At 36.9% G+C, this 21,150-nt stretch overlaps 1 protein-coding gene and 1 long non-coding RNA gene across 3 annotated transcripts in view; one reads left to right on the forward strand and one right to left on the reverse strand.

Annotated features, from left to right (window-relative positions):
- Nucleotides 1–21,150, reverse strand: part of slc22a23 (solute carrier family 22 member 23) — a 110,142-nt gene that overhangs the window by 10,113 nt on the left and 78,879 nt on the right. For both annotated transcript variants that reach the window (XM_065277019.2, XM_065277018.2), the window contains exons 4-8: nt 11,578–11,746; nt 10,408–10,532; nt 6,308–6,410; nt 5,959–6,194; nt 5,299–5,331 (exon numbers count right to left, since the gene is read on the reverse strand). In XM_065277019.2, coding sequence (XP_065133091.1) covers nt 5,299–5,331; nt 5,959–6,194; nt 6,308–6,410; nt 10,408–10,532; nt 11,578–11,746 — 666 coding nt within the window. The remainder of the gene's footprint in view (nt 1–5,298; nt 5,332–5,958; nt 6,195–6,307; nt 6,411–10,407; nt 10,533–11,577; nt 11,747–21,150) is intronic.
- On the forward strand, nt 18,271–19,830 carry LOC135767504 (uncharacterized). The gene is made up of 2 exons (XR_010542045.2): nt 18,271–18,537; nt 18,962–19,830. It is a non-coding gene; the product is annotated as an uncharacterized lncRNA (long non-coding RNA).

Genomic DNA, 21,150 nt, shown 5'->3' on the forward strand with positions numbered 1-21,150 from the left:
ATCATTGTAATTCCAGCGAGCGTATAGCCTGAGGAAACGCCGACTGACTGCACGCTTTGTTCTTGGCTCTGACAGTGGGATAGATTCCTGCCTCTGTGAACACTGAGAAAACACAACTGATTCTCGAGTCGAAGGAAAGAAGGACCACCGCAAGCTGAGACAGGCAGGCAGGCAAGCAGGCCACAGCTGGTCTTTCAAAAACATCCTGAGGGGTCAACTATTATTACAACCACTAAATATATTAGGAGAAAGGAGAGTAGTAATCTTCTTAAAATGAAACTTAGGCGATGGAATTCAGATTCAGAGATACAATTCTTTCTTTCTGTGACTGACAATGAATAGGAATAAACTTTTGGCTGAAATTCATCCTTTGTATTCACGTTACATTATGTCTTAACCAGGCATGTTTTTACGAGTTTTCACACAATGTCATCATGGTACAGCTACCTAAAACAACGTAGAAACCAACCAACCAAATGTTGTCTTGCTTTTGATAGCTGGGCAAAACTCATGATACAGATACAGTTACATTAAAGGGCCAACTGCAGGCCCGGATTGGCCATAGGGAGGACCGGGAGAATTCCCAGTGGGCCGGTCTGTTTTTTGGCCACAAGGGCCGATGTTGTCATGCCACAGGTTGAAGGTTGCTGCTGTCCCAATGCTGCCGGTACTCACAGCAGCCCCACTCGCATAATTTGCGGGTGAAAGATATCCCCACCGCTTTATGCCAAAGTTGATTGTGTCCCGGAGTCCCGACCACTTATTGGATGAATTCTTGCATTAGGGTTCATTAACATTTGCATGGAAAACGCAGGACGTGCCGCGTCTGAAGCACTCGCCTGTGAACATGAGTTTCATTTCAGACGCAGGTTTTTTTGTGCGCGTGCCGCACATATAGATTTATACATAAACTTGAGCGGGACTTCATACGAATGGCCTCTAAAAAGAAAATGGTCTACAAATCTTATTTTTTTTAAAAACCCAAGTCATTGGTGTAACAATGAATCGTCTATTAATAATCATTCGCCTATTCATCCTCTATTGCAAGAAACAATCATCTCAGTTTATTGGATTAAAGTAAGTTTCATAATGAATATGATGTTTTTTCAAGTAAAACAAAATGTTGAAAATCGATAATATTTATATGACACGAGTAAGGCCTACCTTACGTTATTTGACAATATACATGATCTAAGTACTAAAAAATTAAGAAAGATATTATTTTTCCATTTGCTTTCCCTAAACTTTATAAATCTTGCTTGTGTATTGTTGTATATCAGTGGTTTCCAAGCTTTTTCAACCAACAGGTAATCTTAATACCCAGCATTTTTAAAGGAAATAGAAATTTAGGAGAAAACACAAACATATTTGTTTTTGAATAAATTTAATGAATAATATTGAAATACCTTATATGGTAGGGCTGCATGGCAAAAATCATAATTGTTTAGGCTACTGTATCTGCATTGAATTGTAAATTATATATTTGAAAAATAAAATGAATTGCAAAGTTTCAGGGAACAGTGCACTATTGCAGACTTATATACTACTGAGGATTTCATTATATTATTTTAATATAGTCTGTCATGAACTAAAGTGGGCATCAAACTGAAAATGAGTCCCACCCCGGCCCTGGCCAACTGATGCCAGTTTGAAAAAACAATGCAACCAAAATCCCACAAGCTGGGTTTTCATCACACTGATTTTATGCGCGTTTTGAATTGTCCCATCAGAAACGCCAAATTTTCAAATAAAAAGTTTTTATGCTCGCTTGAGCTGGTTAAGGCGAATAATGGGAGAGGGAAACGCATTTGTCGTATATATTCTGACGTAGCGCACATTAAACCCACGTGTCTGATCGTCTAGCTCAGTGTTTTCCAAGATGACTTAAAAATATAAAAAATTGGACAAAACAAGCATTAAGATAAGCTAAAAAAAAGCAAAAATCAAGATGTTTCTTATTTTTTGGCCATTTTAGTAGCCAATATACAGCCGTCTAGTCATTCCAAGCTCTTAGAAAAGTTTGAGTGAGTGGGGGACCTTAAAATTGTAGGCAACTAAGGGACCTTGAAGTGAAAAAGGTTGAGAACCACTGGTCTACTGTAGTTGTATCAGCTGACGTTGTCTTTCCCTTATATGAGGCTGGACGTCGTCGCAATGCCCTTGCTGCTAGTGCCAACTCAAAAACTGCTGCGTTTCTTCTTCTGAGCACAGCATTTAATTTGGCAATTACAAGCTGCACTGCCAATAAATTAATAACTTGCCAAATCGTAACTAAATGCAGTCCTGTCTCCATTTTCTAAGCGTGCCTTTTATTATTTACCGTTTGTTACAAGGTTAACAGTACCAGCGTCATTCGCTCAAACAACTTGATGGGAAAAGCACCTAATCCGCATATGTTTGTTCTTCTTTTTATGCCAATTTTGAAAAAAATATTCATATTTCACGTTTTGATGGAAAACCCACTACAGAGTTGTATCTATAGTATATGCAAATGAGCTGTGCCACAATGATGGTGAGGTGGAGGCTCTGGTGATACACAGCCTGATTCAGCTGGATGCTGCGGTCGAGTAAAAACACCTAGTAGCTACGAACGGCACAACGACTTGGTGGTGACCTCCAACGATTTCATTATTGCCAGGGTGAAAGCACCTCTGGCACTAAACGATTTATCGTTTGCCGTTTTCGTGGGTCAGCATTAATAGCCCCAGCAACTTAACTCCCCGCTGAGATAATGCCCTGTCGACTCAAATACAACTTCCCATGTGCTTTATATTACCACCAGCAATCACTGAGCTGGATTTGTGGGGCCTCGGTGGGGTGACCAGTGAGCTTCTTAAACTTGAACTGACAAGATGTTCTCTGCACTTATTCAAACAAACCCAAGGGGTCAAATACAGGATAAAATCCGAAAATCTGTGTATTGTTTGGTCCGGTTATTATTTCTGCAAACTGAGATCTGGCACACGTCCTCTATTCTGTGTCACTGAGTTTCGACCGAAGAGGATGAGATTTTAGCAAAAAAACAGTTCCCGGATGTGACAAATCCTTGTTTTGTGTCGAACATCGTTTCTAATCGGCTTTCCAATGAGGGCAGGAATTTGAACGTGACGGTGACCATTGGTCATGTGAGCAGCGTCAACCAATGTGCAGACAGTAAAGCTCATGTTAGGTTATACAGTGGTTGAGATGAAACGCCTACTATCAACCAATAACAAAGCTTTTCAAATGCTGAACAAATAAAGGGACAGGTAGCACCCAGATATTAGGTTTTATGATGTTTCGCCTGGTTAGGAAACAATGTTGATAATTTTGCAGCTCACTACCTGCTTAATGTAAATTAAAGGAATATTCAATTTTCTTAAATCCAGATAATTTATTCACCACCATGTCATCCAAAATGTTGATGTCTTTCTTTGTTCAGTCGAGAAGAAATTATGTTTTTTGAGGAAAACATTGCAGAATTTTTCTAATTTTAATGGACTTTAATAGAGCCCAACATTTAATACTTAACTCAACACTTAACAGTTTTTTTCAACAGAGTTTCAAAGGACTATAAACTATCCCAAACGAGGCATAAGGGTCTTATCTAGCAAAACGATTGTCATTTTTGACAATAAAAATAACAAATATACACTTTTAAAGCATAACATCTCGTCTAGATCCGGTCGTGATGCACCAGCGTGACCCCATGCAATACGTCATGACGTCAGGAGGTCACAGAGGACGAACGCGAAACTCCGCCCCAGTGTTTACAAGTGTTGAGAACGAGGACCGTTCCTACGTTGTTGTATGTCAACTGATACTAATTAATGTCTTTGTGTCAGTTTATTGTTTACAATGGTCTGCAAATGTGCGTTTTATATATGTAACATGTGACCTCCCTACGTCACTACGCATTTACGTTAGGTCACGCTGGACTGGATCTAGACGAGATGTTTTAAAAGTGTATATTTGTTATTTTTATTGTCAAAAATGACAATCGTTTTCGTAGATAAGACCCTTATGCCTCGTTTATAGTCCTTTGAAACTCCGTTGAATAAAACTGTTACGTGTTGAGTTAAGTGTTAATTGTTGGTGTCTATTAACTCTTTCGCCGCCATTGACGAGATATCTCGTCAATTAAGAGAAAATGCTTCCCCGCCAATGACGAGATTTTCCGTCTTTCCGCAATACCGCTATTATCCACCAGGTGGCGCACTTCCGCAACTTATACAACCCGGAAGTAGCTCCTCACGTGAAAGTGAAAGAACTCCGTGTATGTTTAAAGATCGCTCTGCATCTGATCTCTATCAAAAGTCCTTCGCAAAAATTGAATTATCTCAGCTTTTTGCTCAAAATTGGGTGTTTTTGAAGAAACCTACCCATGTTTGAGAGGTGATTACAAGAGAACTAATGAAGGTAGGATGAAACGTTTTTTTTTTTTTTTTGAAAGCAGAGGGTCTGTTCTTTCTGATATATTGTTTGTATATATCAGGGTCCCTTTCACTTAAAAACAATAACAGGCTTCAAAACATAGTGAAGGTGTGTGGCAAAATTTCCCACAATCCCTTGTCTGATTTAAACACTCTATAATATATGACTAGGAATGTCAAGAAGGCACATTCAGTCTTAGCTGATCCATGCCACCCATTGTACGGCTGTTTTATTTTGTTGCCGTCAGGTCGTAGATTCAAAGTGCCTAAATGCAGGACCAACAGACACAAACATTCTTTTGTCCCCGCTGCTATAGGTGGTCTTAACAAGTTAATGTGAGTTGCGGACTTCTGTGTTGTATGTATTTAATTTATTTCTGTTGATTGTATGGTTGTTGTTTTGTGTAATGTGTATTGTAGCCTGCTGCACAACAAATTGCCCCTCGGGGATAATAAAGTTTTCTTGAATCTTGTATATATTTAAAGAAGAACATTTTCTGGAAGGCATTAAACTTTTGTGAAAATCATGAAAAATGCTGGCCCTGGCTGGCAACTTTTTTTTTTAAACGCTGGCGGGGAAAGGGTTAAAGTCCATTACAATGAGAAAAATCCTGCAATGTTTTCTTCAAAAAATATAATTTCTTCTGGACTGAACAAAGAAAGACATCAACATTTTGGATGACATGGTGGCGAGTAAATTATCTGGATTTTTCTTTTAAGAAAATAGAATATTCCTTTAACAATTGCTTTTGTTAATTTTCTGAATAAAGCTCATGTGACGATACAGCAGCTTGTGTACATCTGTTCACTAGTGTTGCCATAATTGTTTAACAACAATCAAAAGTTAGTTCCTATAATACCGAGATGAAGAGCGTTAATACTTTACCCATATTCAGAGGAACGCTATACTTTTCCAGCACTTCATTCATTATGGGCGGAGCGCATGGGAAAAAAAGAGAGAAAATGACAAATGTTACACTAGACAAAATCATGACGACACCATAAAAATATCCTGCACCACATCTGAAAAGCAAAGCTGCGAGTCTGTAACATAATAGCAGAAAGTGGAATGTGAATTGTACATATTGAGACAGAAAGCTGTGAAATAATATTGTAATTTTCTATTATGTTGTTGTTCAATCATTTTTTTTTTAAATCATTGGTTTAATTTGTGACTCAATCTGAATTTAATATAGGAGTCATCAGTGATCTGAATCATAGACATTGAATACTCTGAAGCAGATTCTGTGACTCACTAAACTGGAGGTCAAAATTGAGATTAAGAGACATTGAGACATTTTTAGAGTCTAATTACTGACTGGTCGTGTTTATATGACAGGTGGTTAAAGATAAGCCAATAAAAAATGTGAGACCTTAATATAGTCACACTTTAGAAGCAGTTGGGGATGCAAGGGCTGCATACTACACTTCCAATAAAAGCATCAGCAGATGTCAGTATATGTGCAAGTGTTCCAGTGCGGTGTATAAAGACCCTTTGTGTGGCGTGCGTGTGTGTTTGTGCGCGTGTGTTTGTGTCTTCTCTCACAGTTGAGCAAGCCAAGCTGAAGTAGAGACGCCAGAGCCGTTATAATCATGAACATGAGGAGTCCTCCACGTCGACCCATCAAACCCACAGCAGGGCACAGCGCCACGCAGGACGCCACGGTGATGCCCGCCATGGTGTAGTAGTCAGCATAGAAGTTATGAAACATGGTGGTTGTCTCCATGTTTGGGTCCATCATACTGCGTGCGAAGCAGTGGTGGATGCCATAACCTGCTAGTCTGAGAGAAGAATTGAGAGGTTAGTTTTGATGCTAATAATGTATATAGACGTTTTAACTAAGTGTTTCACAAAACACACACGGATTAGTGGTGCATAATAAAAAGAAATTTACGAGTTGACGCAGAGCACCACGATATTCTTCCAGAGGTTCCTTGTGCCAACCATTCTCACGATGCACGTCTTCTTGGACTGATTTGGCAGGGCTTTATTTATCTCTGAAATCAAAGGGGAAACTATTTAATCAAATTGTTATCAAAAGCTATGTTTTGAACCCTTATAAGTTTGCCATCTACAGATTAGTAAGACCGGTTCTTTCAACATTCCGGTCACAGAAGAGTTATTTCATCAGTGTAGGTCACAAACTTGCTCTATTTTTGGGTGCTAGAATGCATACGGTTGCATACTTGGGTGATAGTACGACTATTATGGATATTACATTTTGATTTTACCATATCTACAATACTAAGCAAAAAAAAATAATCTTATAGACATGCAAATACACAGCGTATAATACAATCTGTAACTGAACCATCTAATTATAAAGCATTGCACTTTCTGACAGGGATGAGCCGGCACGACATTTCTGTGCTACTATCGATATTCGATTACTTAGAATGGCATTTACCGATACTGATACATACCGATAGTTTTGTTTCAAATGATGTCATGAAATCTTAGAATTAGAGCCCGACCGATAAAGGATTTTGAAGGCCGATACCGATACAAATGTTTGATGGTTTTACAATCCGATATTCCGATATATCGGCCGATATTTTTCTGAAACTCACAACAAAACATTAACAGATTTCCCTAACATTAGTTATTTGTAGTTATTTATGAGTTTTAACTAAAATAATATGATAATGCATTTTTTTAAAAGAAACTTGTTTCTTTTATTGTCACAACAGAACAGAGGAACATCAAAAATTATTGACAGTAATAAAAAAATAATGATGACATTATTACTATCATCATCATTTATATTATCATTAAACAAGATAAAGGTCACTCCTAAATGTTTGTGTGCGTGTGTAATAATTAGTCCCTATATTGCCTCATAAGCTACCTTATAATTGCCGTATACCCGAATATAAGACGACCCCCCCATTTTCCAAACTTATTTTTGGGTTTTCACCAGAAAATAATTTAATTGTAATTTTTTTATTATTCCCCTCTCTCTCTGCGTCTCTGTGTTTCGTCCGTTTTTTTTTTTTAAATATTCATTTATCGGCCATTATGAATGCCGATACCGATAGTTTGGAAATCGCATAATATCGGCCTGCCGATATATCGGTCGGGCTCTACTTAGAATCCTGCAATTCTGTTGTCAGTGTGACCCAATTCAAAATAAATCACACAGTGTTTTTAATTGCCAGGATATAATATTTTTAAACAATCAGCCAATGTTTAAAAGTGTGAAAAATGTATCTGCAGATACCAATTATAGGCCAATATATTGGTGCAGCCCTACCTTCTATATAAATGCAGAAGGACTTATTGCTTTGCTGCATAGTAAACATTTCCCTCACACTGTCCGCCATCTTCAATTACAATGTTGTGTAAAGTTTGTCGAAATGTACATGGGATTTTTATGTTAATTTTTTTTCCAGAATTACGTGAAGTGGAACTAAAACATAACCGGGGAATACTACAGACTTGAAGAGAACTACAACATAATGTTTATTTGTAATAAAACTACATCTCTTTCAAACATTTTAAGTATGCGAAGAGCACTGTAAATAATAAATCCCATCAGCAGGTCTCTAGTATGTGGAAGAAAGCCCATTGATTCAATACTTAGATGCTCTGGTCCCAGATTAATCTCTAGAGATAGTGTGTTATTGAGAAATTCCCATTTACATCCCCAAAATGAACAAGTGATCCAGCTGGAATGCATTGACGGTGCCTTTGAGGCGAGTTACATTCGGTCAGTTCAGAACAGAAACTCTGGTGAAGTCAGTGTTTGTGGTCACATTCATCAAATCAATTGTTAGGGTGGCCAAGGTTCACATTGGGTGTAATTTTCAACATATGCACAAATGTTGTAACTTGTTTTGACATCACCTTTAACAACATCAGCATTAGATACGGTGTATTTTTGTGAAAAACAAAAGCTCCACTGAGTAAATCCATGTGTGAACCAAACTGCTTTCGTACATAATACGTGACCCTGTCTGGCTAAAGTAAAAGTTTTATTACAGTCATTTAATTTCAGTCTTTGACATGATCTCATCTTACTCAGTCAATATTAAAGATATCAGGTTTATATTTTCACAAAATGTTATATAGGGTGAGTTGGGATGGGTTTTTTCACAGAATGAGTCACACATATAAGCAGATATTTTGCACATAGCAGTTCTTCTAGCATGATATATTTACCACAACTTTACCGGTTTTACTCTTATCTGTGTTGCTACATATTCAACAAAATCAGATTTATGAAAACATACAAAAAACACAATTTCCAATTCAGTTATTACTCTAAAAGTCTAAACAGATTTCTATCAATTCAACAGGGTCACTGGTGAGATGTAATTTATAATAATTTTAGCTAATCACATTCAATGTTAATACTGTCAAAAATTTTTTAAAATATTATTATGCATTTTTTGATTTTTTACCTTCTATCATAATAACATTTAAACTGCAATGCAAAAACAAAATTGATATACAAAATATGATTTTCAACACTATCAGTTGCATCCCACAGTGTAGCATTTTGAGCTCTTTTCTACCATTGGGCCAAGCCGTTTTCGTCATGCAACCCACTTTGTAAGCATAATCTTACCTTAAACCAGTGGGTCATACTGGGGGACACGAGATGTTTCCAGGGGGGCCCATTTTATGAAATATATTAATTTATCATACATTCAGATTATTCAAACTTCAAAACAGTACAGCTACCAACCAATAGCACTACATTGTATAATTTGATGTTGTGTTTAATTCATGTTTTATGTCATAAATTTACTTTGAGGGGGAATAGATTCATCCTACACATGTCAAAAAGTTTGAAAAGCGTCTTAAAGCAAGACTGAAAAGATGTAAATATCCCCTTCTTAATAATACACACAATTATATAATTTATAACAAATTATTTCCCCAGACCCCACTTTGAGAAGCCCTGGTGTAACCGTTCTATTCCCTGCCTATCCAAGTGAGTTGGTACGGTTATAGTTTAATTTTACATTGTGGGGCTGATAATAGCATCCATACAAGCGCGTCAGTTGTTGTCTTGTAACAAAAGAGTTTACAGACTGTATGCGGTATATATATATAGCGAGCACTTTTTGTTTTTAGGACTACTTTTACATAATCTGTGTTTACTTTGTTCAAATAATGTGCTTTACCAGCTACAGAGAGAAGCTTTTAGCCAGACAACAGATGGGTGACATCACTACACGCATTCCGTCCGGGCCGAGATCTGTTTGTAATCATGCCGTGCCGAACCAGGTGGAAACATAACTGCAACCCTTCCTACCATACAGGATTTGTTTTACAGGGGGACCTCTGAGGAAATCGTACTTCTCAGAGGTGTTTTTATTCCTTTCCGAATCGGCCATGTCTGCATTTTACGACCTCCTAAAAAATTCCAGAGCAATTTACCAACTGTTTTTTGAACTCAGAGGTCCTCTGAGAAATATAATCCCCTCCGTCTGTATTTGCCAGGAATATCTTTTGAAAACATGTTTTTTTGTGTTTTGGCCAACGTGATCTGCTGTAAGGTCTTACTATTGTACTGCCTGTGTCCCATTCATTCAGACATGGATGTTTTTTCCATTCGGTGGAATAAAATAATTAAATCAAGACGAGACAAATTTCGTAATAATTTTACATTTAAAGCTAATTTTCAAACATGCGTATCCAGAGCATGTGATCTTCTGTAATGCACAAATGCATGAAACAGACACTCCCACCTTTGAAATAGCCTGAGAATTTTAATCCCGCCTGAATCGGTATATAAAATCACATATGTCATGAGGGACACGCTAAAACCCAAAACTGTTTGGGAAACGAATCTCTTTGGTATTATCTGAAAAGCGTTCTTCGTCTTAGACTGTGATGACATTCAATAGATATAAGCCAATATTACATTGTAGTGTCAGTTTATTCATTTATGAGTGAACACAATCTAAAATATTCATAAATACAACAAAATCATGTTAATTCTGTAGTAAAAGTACAGTGTTAACATTAAGTTTCTGTATATACCTGTCATCAGCTCTTCAGCGTCCTCTAGATTGATGTTGTTCTTCTTTGCAACCCGCTGCATGATCCATTTGGAGCGGCTGTACTGTTGGGTAGCAAGCAGCCAGCGCAGAGACTCCGGAAAAATCCTACGAGGAAAAGACAGATACTGTACTTTACTTTTAGTTGCACACAATCTAGTTTTAAGAATTACTGTTCTTTATGTGCACTGACACGGTTTATCATAAAGCATTGGTTGTAAAAAGATGTGGAACTAAAAGCGATGGGTGAACGTTACAGTGAAATAAAATATTACACAAGCGAGAATTATTTCACAGTAGTTTATGGGTCAGTGACCAAAACGGTTTGGCAAGTTGAGAAATCTTAAAATATATATTTTTTAAAAGCATGCATCAGGTATATTTCAATGCATATAGGGTATTTATGTTGATTTTATGCAATAAAAAAAATTACATTTGCACCAGTTTTATGAAAGTTAATACTGAATGGAGGATGTCAAATGGTGTAATCGTCAATTGCGCCAAAGAATGAAAAATATTAAATATTTTATCCACCTTGATGGCATGTAAGTGTAATCTTAAAATAATTATTTTAAAATATTATTTTATTAGGCATATTTAAATGTAAATTCGAATGCGTTTTTGTTATATTTGTCCGGAGATATGCAAAAACAGCTCTGTTTTCGAAATAATCTTTGACAAATTATGTAAAAATGTATGCAAAAAATCATATTACACTAAACAAGATGATTATATTTTATTTCACATTTTTTATGAATATATTTATATTTTCATTTAAAAAAAATACTAGTTATCAATTGACATTTTTGCAATTATCCCCCAAATATTCTTTCAAAATGAAATAAAACCAGAAATTTTAGACTTGGTCCTCAAAAAAGAGAACGTATGTAAGTAATCTGCAAATTTATTTTGAAATTTTATCCCTTTTACATTAAATTAAACCATACAGACACAAAATAATTAACGTCACGTCATTGACCATTATCCTTTTGATATTATTTCTGAAATTGCCCATAATGCAAAACATTGCAGAAGGATGAGGCGTATTTCATGTTTACATTCACTGTTTTGCCGTCTTAGCTTTGGACTTGGACAAATGCAACAAATGGACCCTTCACTTGTGGAGAATAACAACTGTGGCGCAGTTGCTTACCAGATATAGGACAGCATGAGCAGGAGTGGACCGATTATGACCACCTGCAGGATCTGCCAATCACGACAGAGAGCCGCGAGTCCTGGCATGAGCAGCTGTCCAGCCAACACCACAAAGTTAGCCACCATGGTCATGGAGAAACGCCAGCCGGGTAGACAAAGCTCGATCCCTGTGAATGCAAACAAACAGATCCAACATAAGCAGTCTGAAGTGAATAAATATTGAGGTTTTAGTGATAAGCCCAGAGAGTTTGTGCATTACAGTCATTTTTACTATGGCTGCACAATAAAAAGGTGAGGAATGTGATAATGCTTTAAGTTTGTAAAATCCATTTAAACCTTACTAAAATATATAAAAAATTATTAAACATAAATATTTCATATTCTTTGTGATTGTTGATCAGGTACAATTTGTCCTAAATATAATAATTTCATAATTCTGTACCCTGTAAATATCACATAATGATGGTCTATTAATATGTTGGCAAAACAGCACACAAAATGTCACATATGCTTCAGTGATCCATTTAACCCACTCATGGGACTTCTTAAAGACCTATGTCTGGTCTAAAAGCTTTAGCCTCGTCATCTGTTCACAATTCATTAGCATTCATAATGCAGAGGAGGACGAGAGACAGCAGCAGTGGTCTTCAATGACACACTAATATTGCACAGCTCCAGATTTTCTCAAACCAATGGTGGCAAACTCATTTAAACATGTAGTATCTGACATGGGCAAACGGCTTAGGAGAGCATTTCTCAAGGTGACAGAGCTCTGGAGAATATTCAGACCGCACAATACTTCAACACAGTGCCTGCACGATCCTTCGGAAGAGGCTGGAATTTCAATGAGCAACTCTTCCCACAGGGAGCTGAATAATGGGCTCTGTTCAGGGACACAACTCAAGACTGAAATCACCACCAAGGCGGCGACAAAAAAAATTCACTCTATTCCTCTGCCGCACTATAAATGACATACAGTGACCACAACAAAGTATTTTGTAACTTTTGACACTAAGCAAAATGCATGCATGTCATTGTATTAACAGCACATAAAACCAAGCAGCATTGTTTAAAAAAAAAAAACATAAACACCAGGTCACCTTTCCAGCATAACAGAAATGGTTAAGGTTGTAAATAATAAAACATACAAAGCATTCAAAATTTCTGGTTGTTGGTAAATTGTAATTTCAAATTGATTAAACTTAAAATGTTAATGGTTTTTTTTATTGTGACCAACTTTGCGATTAGTTTCTTTTCTACATGGATTCGATTCGGTCTGGTATCGATTATTAGTGGCCGGTATTTCATGAAATATGTTCGTTTTGCAGACATATAATTTATTTGGTGTGCTGTCACTTTAAGATCTACATGTGATGCCCGAATCCAGTATACTGACATGTGTTTACTTTCTGAATTGTCTACATTTACGAGGATAATCGTGGCATTTTCAAATAATTTTGTGTAAATATATCCGTTCAAGCGCAAAGAAACGTGAACTATGTACATGCTGTCTGAAATTTTAAGATGCTGCTTGATGGGTGCAAGCTTTGGACTTCTTAAACAGAGCATAAGCAGTGAATTACGATCTGTTTTCGCATCATCTTTGCTTAAATATTTAAATTGTTAAGGAATGAAACTTATAAAGGAATGCAAATGATAAACTTTTATGACGCCGTAGCACTGGCCCGAGCGTGCAAGTTACAGTTCAGTCTACTGTCCTGACCATCATTTACGCTTGCCCCGGGGCATCAGGCACTCCTTACAAATAGGGCTGCAACTAACGATCATTTTCATAATCGATTAATCGGGCGGTTATTTTTCGATTAATCGGATAAAATATAAATATAAAAAATATAAACTTATTAAAGCTCTATAAGGCACTAAATTAGGGTATTCATGTGTACTTTTAAAAGTGCAATAATAATTTTGATTTAGATATTTTAAGCCTTAAATAAAAAAAGTTTGTGCAGCGTTTAAATAGTAGAACATCTTTAAATGACAAAATGTCATTTAACAAAATGAATTTTTCTTCAGAGATGTGCTGCCACACAATTTTGCCACAGATTAATAAACTAATTTTAATCTTCAGCTTTAGACTTCGATGAATATTAAGATTATTTGTTATTAACAAAATAAATCAGCCATTATGATATGAAAGTGGTGATATAAATGCGCTGTTACAGTAGCCTAATAAAAACCTGGATTTTCCCCTTACTTTAAAACAAATGCTTTGTGGTTCATTACTATTTTAATGAAAACCCATTCATAAAAAATTTGTATTATTAAACAAATACAAAGTCACTTATATTATAGTTTTTGCTACCCTGCTTTTAACCAAGCTGGTCGGCTGGTCAGAAGATCGCCTGAATAAACGTGCAGCTTGCATTGTATGAAGTAAAAGCGAGCTTGCGTTGTATTAAGAAACAGCTCCTGACGCGTGTGCATGTTGGCCGACGGTGGTGCGGGAGCATGTGACATCACAGACCAACTCATCGATAATGAAATTAGTTGACAATGTCAGAATCGATTTTTATCGATTTTATCAATTAGTTGCTGCAGCTCTACTTAAAAGCCCTGCCTTAAAAAACTCAACTAAAAAAATCGATTCAGGGATTTCCCAAATATTGTTTGGTTGAATTGTAGTTTGATTAAAACCAGAGAATCAATATTTTTTACCCAGCCTTAATGGTTAATCGGATAAACTGCATCTTTGAATACTCTACCAGTATTTGAACTTGTAAGGATCCGACCACAATCATAGCAATTTAATGAGCTGGCTTACTTGTCAAATTCGTACAATTTATTCCTAGGTTTTTGTACAATCTTTTTTTACCCTGGAGATGTTGAGTTTAAGGGTGGGGCTTAGTTTTATTTTTAATAATCCCAAGTATGATTCACATTGTACGAAATTAGCCACCTCGTAAAATAAGTAAAAAAAACCTTCAATTTTTCATAACTGCCTGAGGTTTTGTTAACTATGCACCTGAATAAATACGATTACAAAGACAAGCTGATGTTTCTACGGTGTTTAATAAATTCTCAGTAATTAAATAATCCATACGAGCCGAAACTGAAATCTGAAACAGGAAATCATTTAAAGGAAATCTTTCATTTGAATATGACAATGGCTGTACTTCCTTCTCTGTTTTCATGTTCTGACCTCACTACACACACCTCAATCCATTGTCTTTAACTTTAACATTCACAATACATCCTAAGAAGAGTCACATTGTTTAAAAAAAACACAATAGTCACTTGACTTATTTACCCCTCAAAATGAAGTGAAAGAAACCAAAACTGCCTGTTCATACACTGAGAAGTCATGATTCATTTTACATCACCATTTTAAACTGTGTTCTAAATCAAACAAATTAAGTAACACAAAACCAAAACTGGACATCCCCAAAACTGCCTGTTCATACACTGAGAAGTCATGATTCATTTTACGTCACCATTTTAAACTGTGTTCCAAATCAAACAAATTAAGTAACACAAACACTAAATAGTTATAGTTTTTTACACTATGGGATAGGTCTGACAGAGCGTCCTTACAACTCAGCAACTCCTAAAAAACCCAACAATGTCACTGCCCAAAACACATTTACCAAACTACAGTATTTTAACAAAGTATGCTTCGAACACACATTTTTAAAATTAGATTAATCTTTATCTACAGTACTTGTCAGATTTAACTCTCATCCATGAGCATAACAGAAGTGGGAGGAGTTGGCTCACACCCACCCCCCTACACATATACAGGTGTTTCATAGTTAAAGAAGCCCAAAATAAGATATATATAATATATTATGCTATGTATGTGTTTGTGTCTGTAGCTTAGTGTTTGGTTTCTTGCACACCAGAAGGAGGCACTGTAAGGGATCAGGGTTGTTTGTTGCCGTGTTTTGGCCTTAGGCTGACATAACGACCTTCCTTGTCACATGAATCGCTCATGGCGTCCTGCCATGATGTCACATATTCAAATACATTCCATCCCGCTCGGGCTCCTCTCAAATCACACACACACACACACAAATACACACGCACTGACCTAGACACAGTTCCTCTGGACATAACAGGATACAAGGACATATGCCTTTCCGCATTACACTCAGGAAGTGTGTTAACAATACATTCATGCAAAACTGAGAATTATGTGAAGGACAACTGTTGAAGAAGAGACAAAAAACTGAAATGATAGACACAAATGAGGCGTGAAAGGATGCAACGAATGTTTACATTGATCTATTTTATAAAGTAAAAGCTTTCAGACAAAAAAAATACCATAGCGGTTAAGTGTGCAGAAGTACGTAGCTCTCAAAACTTTATGAAAAACATACATTTTATACTACAATAATGGTATTTTTTTGGAACTCATTTCGTGAATATTCTCCGGAACATTAAATAAATCATGAAAAAAGTCTTACAGATTTGGGTGAGTAGATGATAAAGGATCTAAAACTGCTGTTGGTGAAGTGCAGGTGCGACAGTGGTGGGCTGTGGTAATGGTCACAGATAAACAGCAGTCGTAAGCAAAAATAACACACACACACACACACACACACACACACGAAAGCCCTTTTCACACAGACATTACAGAAAATACATGGAAAATGCATCTGGTGTTTGTCCGGGATCATTTCATTTTTGGTTCATTCCCACTGCCAGTGATTTTTAGGTAACACTATTCTTTTTTGCTGCTGAATGATCTCTGCTTCAGCACAGATACGGGCTCCATTATCTGCTTCATTCCAGTTTGCTGACATTTCTTGTCGTGAATGTTTTTCTGCATGCAAACCCGTCTTTTTAAAGAGCTGAACCATAATTTAGGGCTACATAACAACTTATCGTTTGCAGAATAAAAGTTTTATGACATGGTGCATTATCCTGCTGGAAGTAGCCATCAGAGGATGGGTACCTGGTGATAGGGATGGACATGGTCAGAAACAATGCTCAGGTAGGCCGTGGCATTTAAAGATGCCCAATTGGCACTAATGGGCCTAAAGTGTGCCAAGAAAACATCCCCCACACCATGCGTGCTCACTACGGCATGCTCCTTACGGCATTATTTTTCCGTCTCATTCACACTGAGGGCTTTCCGGCTAACTAATGTCACTTGGTCCTCTTTGCAGGAGCGATCCCAGAACATTTCAGGGACGTGTTTGCATTCACACAGAAGCCTCTCTGCTAATTTACAGATATTTTCTCTGTTATTGATATAAATGGGGGAGATCACAAAGGACAACAGTCAGAATGGTTGTTCTAGTTCTGCCCACCAGTAAAAAGAGATGGACTTTACGGATTCACAGAATCGACAGGTTTCTCTTGTTCTAAACAAGACCTGGAGGCGTTGCAAATATTTTGGCGGGGTGACGCGACTTTTTTAAAATGGACTGGTTTTACGAAAAACACTTTTCAATCAATAATCTGCATCGTGAAGAGACATTAAATTATTTTTCTTTCATATAAACATCATCAGAGACTACAGAGAAAGAGATTTCTCTTCAATCTTTTCTGAGCTCAACCTTCAGAGTCCACAAAGACCTGCGCTCAATAAAGCCTTTATCTACTCCTGAGAAAGACTCATTCACTAATGGCCTCACTGAAGAACCCAAGAGCTGTCAGTCAAAGGTCAACAGTTGCAATTATTATGCGATATGAGAGTCCATTTCAATATACCGTGTACACACATTATATACAGTACATACAGTACTGTGCAAAAGTTTTAGGCCACCATCAACAGCTTTGTTTTAGCAAAGTTTTAATGTCCATCCATATTTATTTTTCATTCTTTTATTAAGATACAAACAGAAAATACAGGAAATATGTACACAAAATTAAAAAACAAAAAAATTTTCAGAACTAAATGTCTTCTTTAGGCATCAGTCAGTATTTAGTGTGACTTTTATACTGTTTTTGATACTACATACACATTTCCTGTATTTTCTGATTGTATTCAAATAAAGAGACGGAGTAATGATTATATATGATCACTATAACATTGCAAAAACAACAAATCTAATGGTAGCATGGTGGCCTAAGACTTTTGCACAGTACTGTACATTCAAGTGTAATTAAATATGAAAAATATATACATATGTACATATGTGCAATGATTAAACAGCAGGCTATGGCAAAAGAGTATGTACAGAAGTTGTGAAGTAAGTATGAAAAAACAGTACATAAGAATCATAAACATCTCAATTTGTCTAAAGTAGCCTTATGATGAAATGGTAAAAGGTATCACGTTGAAATATTCTAAAACCTTTTGTGTTCATTTTTGATAATTCCAATGTGTTCACCATAGTATTTATTACACAGATGCAACAAGCTACTTTTGGAAAGTAGGCTTGTATGAGCCATGCCGACAGCAACTTTTCAACAGAGCGTGCACGAGAAGAACTAGGATTGTACATGCTCTCTCTCATGCACATGTTTCATAGGCGTTCCCTCTTGGGAGCAGGTAGAGCTGTTACGTAATTGGATTTTTTTATGTGGAGAGGGCGGTTCCTTTCAAAAATTCAGGAAAAACCTCCGCTATACCTTTAAGGAAATAATTATTTAACAGATATGACAGAGCAACGACGCTGTAAACGTTTTAGTACAGCAACACAATACTTGACACTTTCTTTTTTGTCCATATGTCCTACAAAGGACGTTTCATTTAATTCTAGATTAGGGACGCTCTGTATTCACCTTATTTTCCACGACAACAAGGGCGGCGCCATTGCGCTCATTTTGTCAACGTACTTCCGGCTGCATATGATGAGCAGCTGAGGCAGTGGCTGAAGGCGACGCGTTAAACTTAAAAAGCTCACTCAAGCGCCTTTATGTTTGTTCCTTACCAATTTTAATGGACGGGAAGCCGATTGAGGAACACCCTAATCCCAAGTAATGGTTCGACTACGATGTTCCGGTAACTTTAAACCACGCCGGGTGTTGAAAAGGTGGTCAGTTTCAGGTAAGCTATCTTAGCTTAATGTGCTCTTTCGCCTAACGTTAGATCAGTAACGTTAGTTTATAAAATGCAATTATTTTGAATGATTTTCATTGCCCACCTGTATTTTTATATTTAAGATAAGACAGCAATATATTATAGTACATTACATTCTTACAGTAGCTCACGTGATTCATACAAGTTACAGAGATTTCAGATGCTAGGAGGTTTCTCATTCAGATATTGATGATAATGACCTATTAAACGACATATTATTTAACATTGAAGTAAGAGGTTGTGTGTATAATGTTACTGTCTCTTTTTAATGCATCTCTCTCTCACACAATGTTCTGTTTAAGTATGGATGTCATTTATATATTAATTCTCATGATGCAAGTTTCTTTTAAATACTAACATAAAAATGTTTATGGTTAAATTATTTTCACAGATGCATTGATGTTTAGTGATGCAATGGACAACTGTGAGGATGATACAATCAACATGTTCCTAAACTGTGATGCAGAAACACAATGGGAGGATCAATCTGTCTCTGAACACATCTACACTTTAAAATCACAACTCAACCTGAAGCATCCTACATCTGATATGGGAAAACAACCTTGCAGTTTCCCGGACAGGGCTTATGCTGGTCCCAGGCTAAAATGCTTATTTGAGCTACAATAATTTAAAAACACTTTGTACTGACATACCTCAACATATATGAGTGCCATTGTTTTGTCACAAGATGTGGTTTGTTTGTAAAAACTAAAATGTCCTAATATAATTAAGGCCTAGTCCTGTAAACCCTGTCCGAGAAACCGCTTCAATGCTTCTGCTTCATGTGTTGAGCTGTCACAAGAGTACATATCTCTGCTGAGAAACAACCATCTTTGTCAGCTTTACACAGGGTTGATATTGCATGCATTACATTCAGTCGCTAAGCACGTCACCAGTACATACACCAACAGCTTCCAGATAAACACTTGGGATCAGCTCCTGATGACTCTGATAAAGCTGTGTCTTAATTCATTGCAGGGTGGTCTTGCTGAAAAGTTAGTTGTTTCTTAGTCCATAGTTATTTTTATAAACCTTTACAATTTGACCTGATTTGACCTGTTGTAAAGTTACATTAAACCTTCATACAGTTTGTTATCAGATGTCATGCAGTGATATTAAACATTTACAATGTGATCTGTTGTGCATTTATATTAAACCTTTATAATGTGATCAGATATTACCTGCCATGCAGTTATATTAAACCTTTACAATGTGATCAGATGTTGTGCATTTATATTAAACCTTTACAATGTGATCAGATGTTGTGCAGTTATATTAAATCTTTACAATGTGATCAGATGTTACCTGTCATGCAGTTATATAAACCTTTACAGTGTGATCAGATATTATCTGTAAGGAATTTCTTAAACCATATGTGAGCTTTGTAGATTCCACTTAAAAGGATATAAGTCTCCTGATTTGAAGGAATAAGTTTTGGCAAGTTTGCAAATGAATTCTATCATGGTACATTACCACATAAAAACGAAATAGTTATTGGACTGGCTAAGGTGCACATTTGCTTTAAAAAAGACGAAATCACTGTGTAAATATTGGTAAGCATAATTACTTTAATAATGTTGCTCCATCAACTCCTTCTGACACGACGAGGTAATAAAATATGTCCCATAGGTTACTTGCCGCGGCTGCTTCATATCGTCTAACCACGAGACGATTGATGGGACATTATAAGACTATCCGAGCGTGGTATGAAGTTTTCTCCGTGCTCCTAATTCAAAACATTTACAGCAGTTGCGATATTTGTCATTTAGCTAAAGTTATAGTGAACTACAAACAATATTTTAACCACCAAACTAGCTCCCGAATGCACTGTGCCATATTAGCAGCGGAAGTCGGTTGACAAAATGCGGAAGAGCGGAGAATTGAAAAGGGGCGTGGCGGAATAAGGTGAATACCTCATCCTTCAGAGGATGCAACCACTGAAGAAGGGGTCTCCAACGTGGTGCCCACCAAAGCACATTCTATAAACAATCTCAATTGAAATATTAATTTATTTCTAGGGATGCACCGAATATTCGGCCACCGAAAATTTTCGGCCGAAAATAGCCCAAAAGAGCATTTTCGGCTTTCGGCCGAAAGACTTTAATCACCGAAACAATACGGCCGAAATGTTGTGATGACGCAAACAGAAACCGCAACCTGCACGTGCTTGTCTGAAGCAACATGTATGCGGTGTGGATGTATTTAACCGCAAAAAGGCTCTAAAGTACGCACAGAGGCACCTGCGGTTGTGTCCGGTCCAGACGTGATCATCACAGTGAGTACGCCCTTCAAAGATCAGAACTCTTGATGTGTAAACTTTAGAGAGAGTCGCGCAAATGTGTCTCATACTGTATAGTCCATTGACATGTGCCGAATAAAGCAATGAAAAACAACGTAACGTTTTTATGCTGCGCTGTTTGGGATTCGCCTTCGTTCTCTGTGTGCGCGCGCGTTTAAGTGCCCTCAATAGTGCACACACAAGTGAGACGCAAACAAGCGAACGTAAAATCTTTCTGTTATTGACAGGGCACATATAAACAAAATTATCTCCAAAGTATTCTTTTTCTCTGCTTATTTTAA

This window comes from Paramisgurnus dabryanus, chromosome 6 (assembly GCF_030506205.2).
Source record: "Paramisgurnus dabryanus chromosome 6, PD_genome_1.1, whole genome shotgun sequence".
NCBI lineage: Eukaryota > Metazoa > Chordata > Actinopteri > Cypriniformes > Cobitidae > Paramisgurnus > Paramisgurnus dabryanus.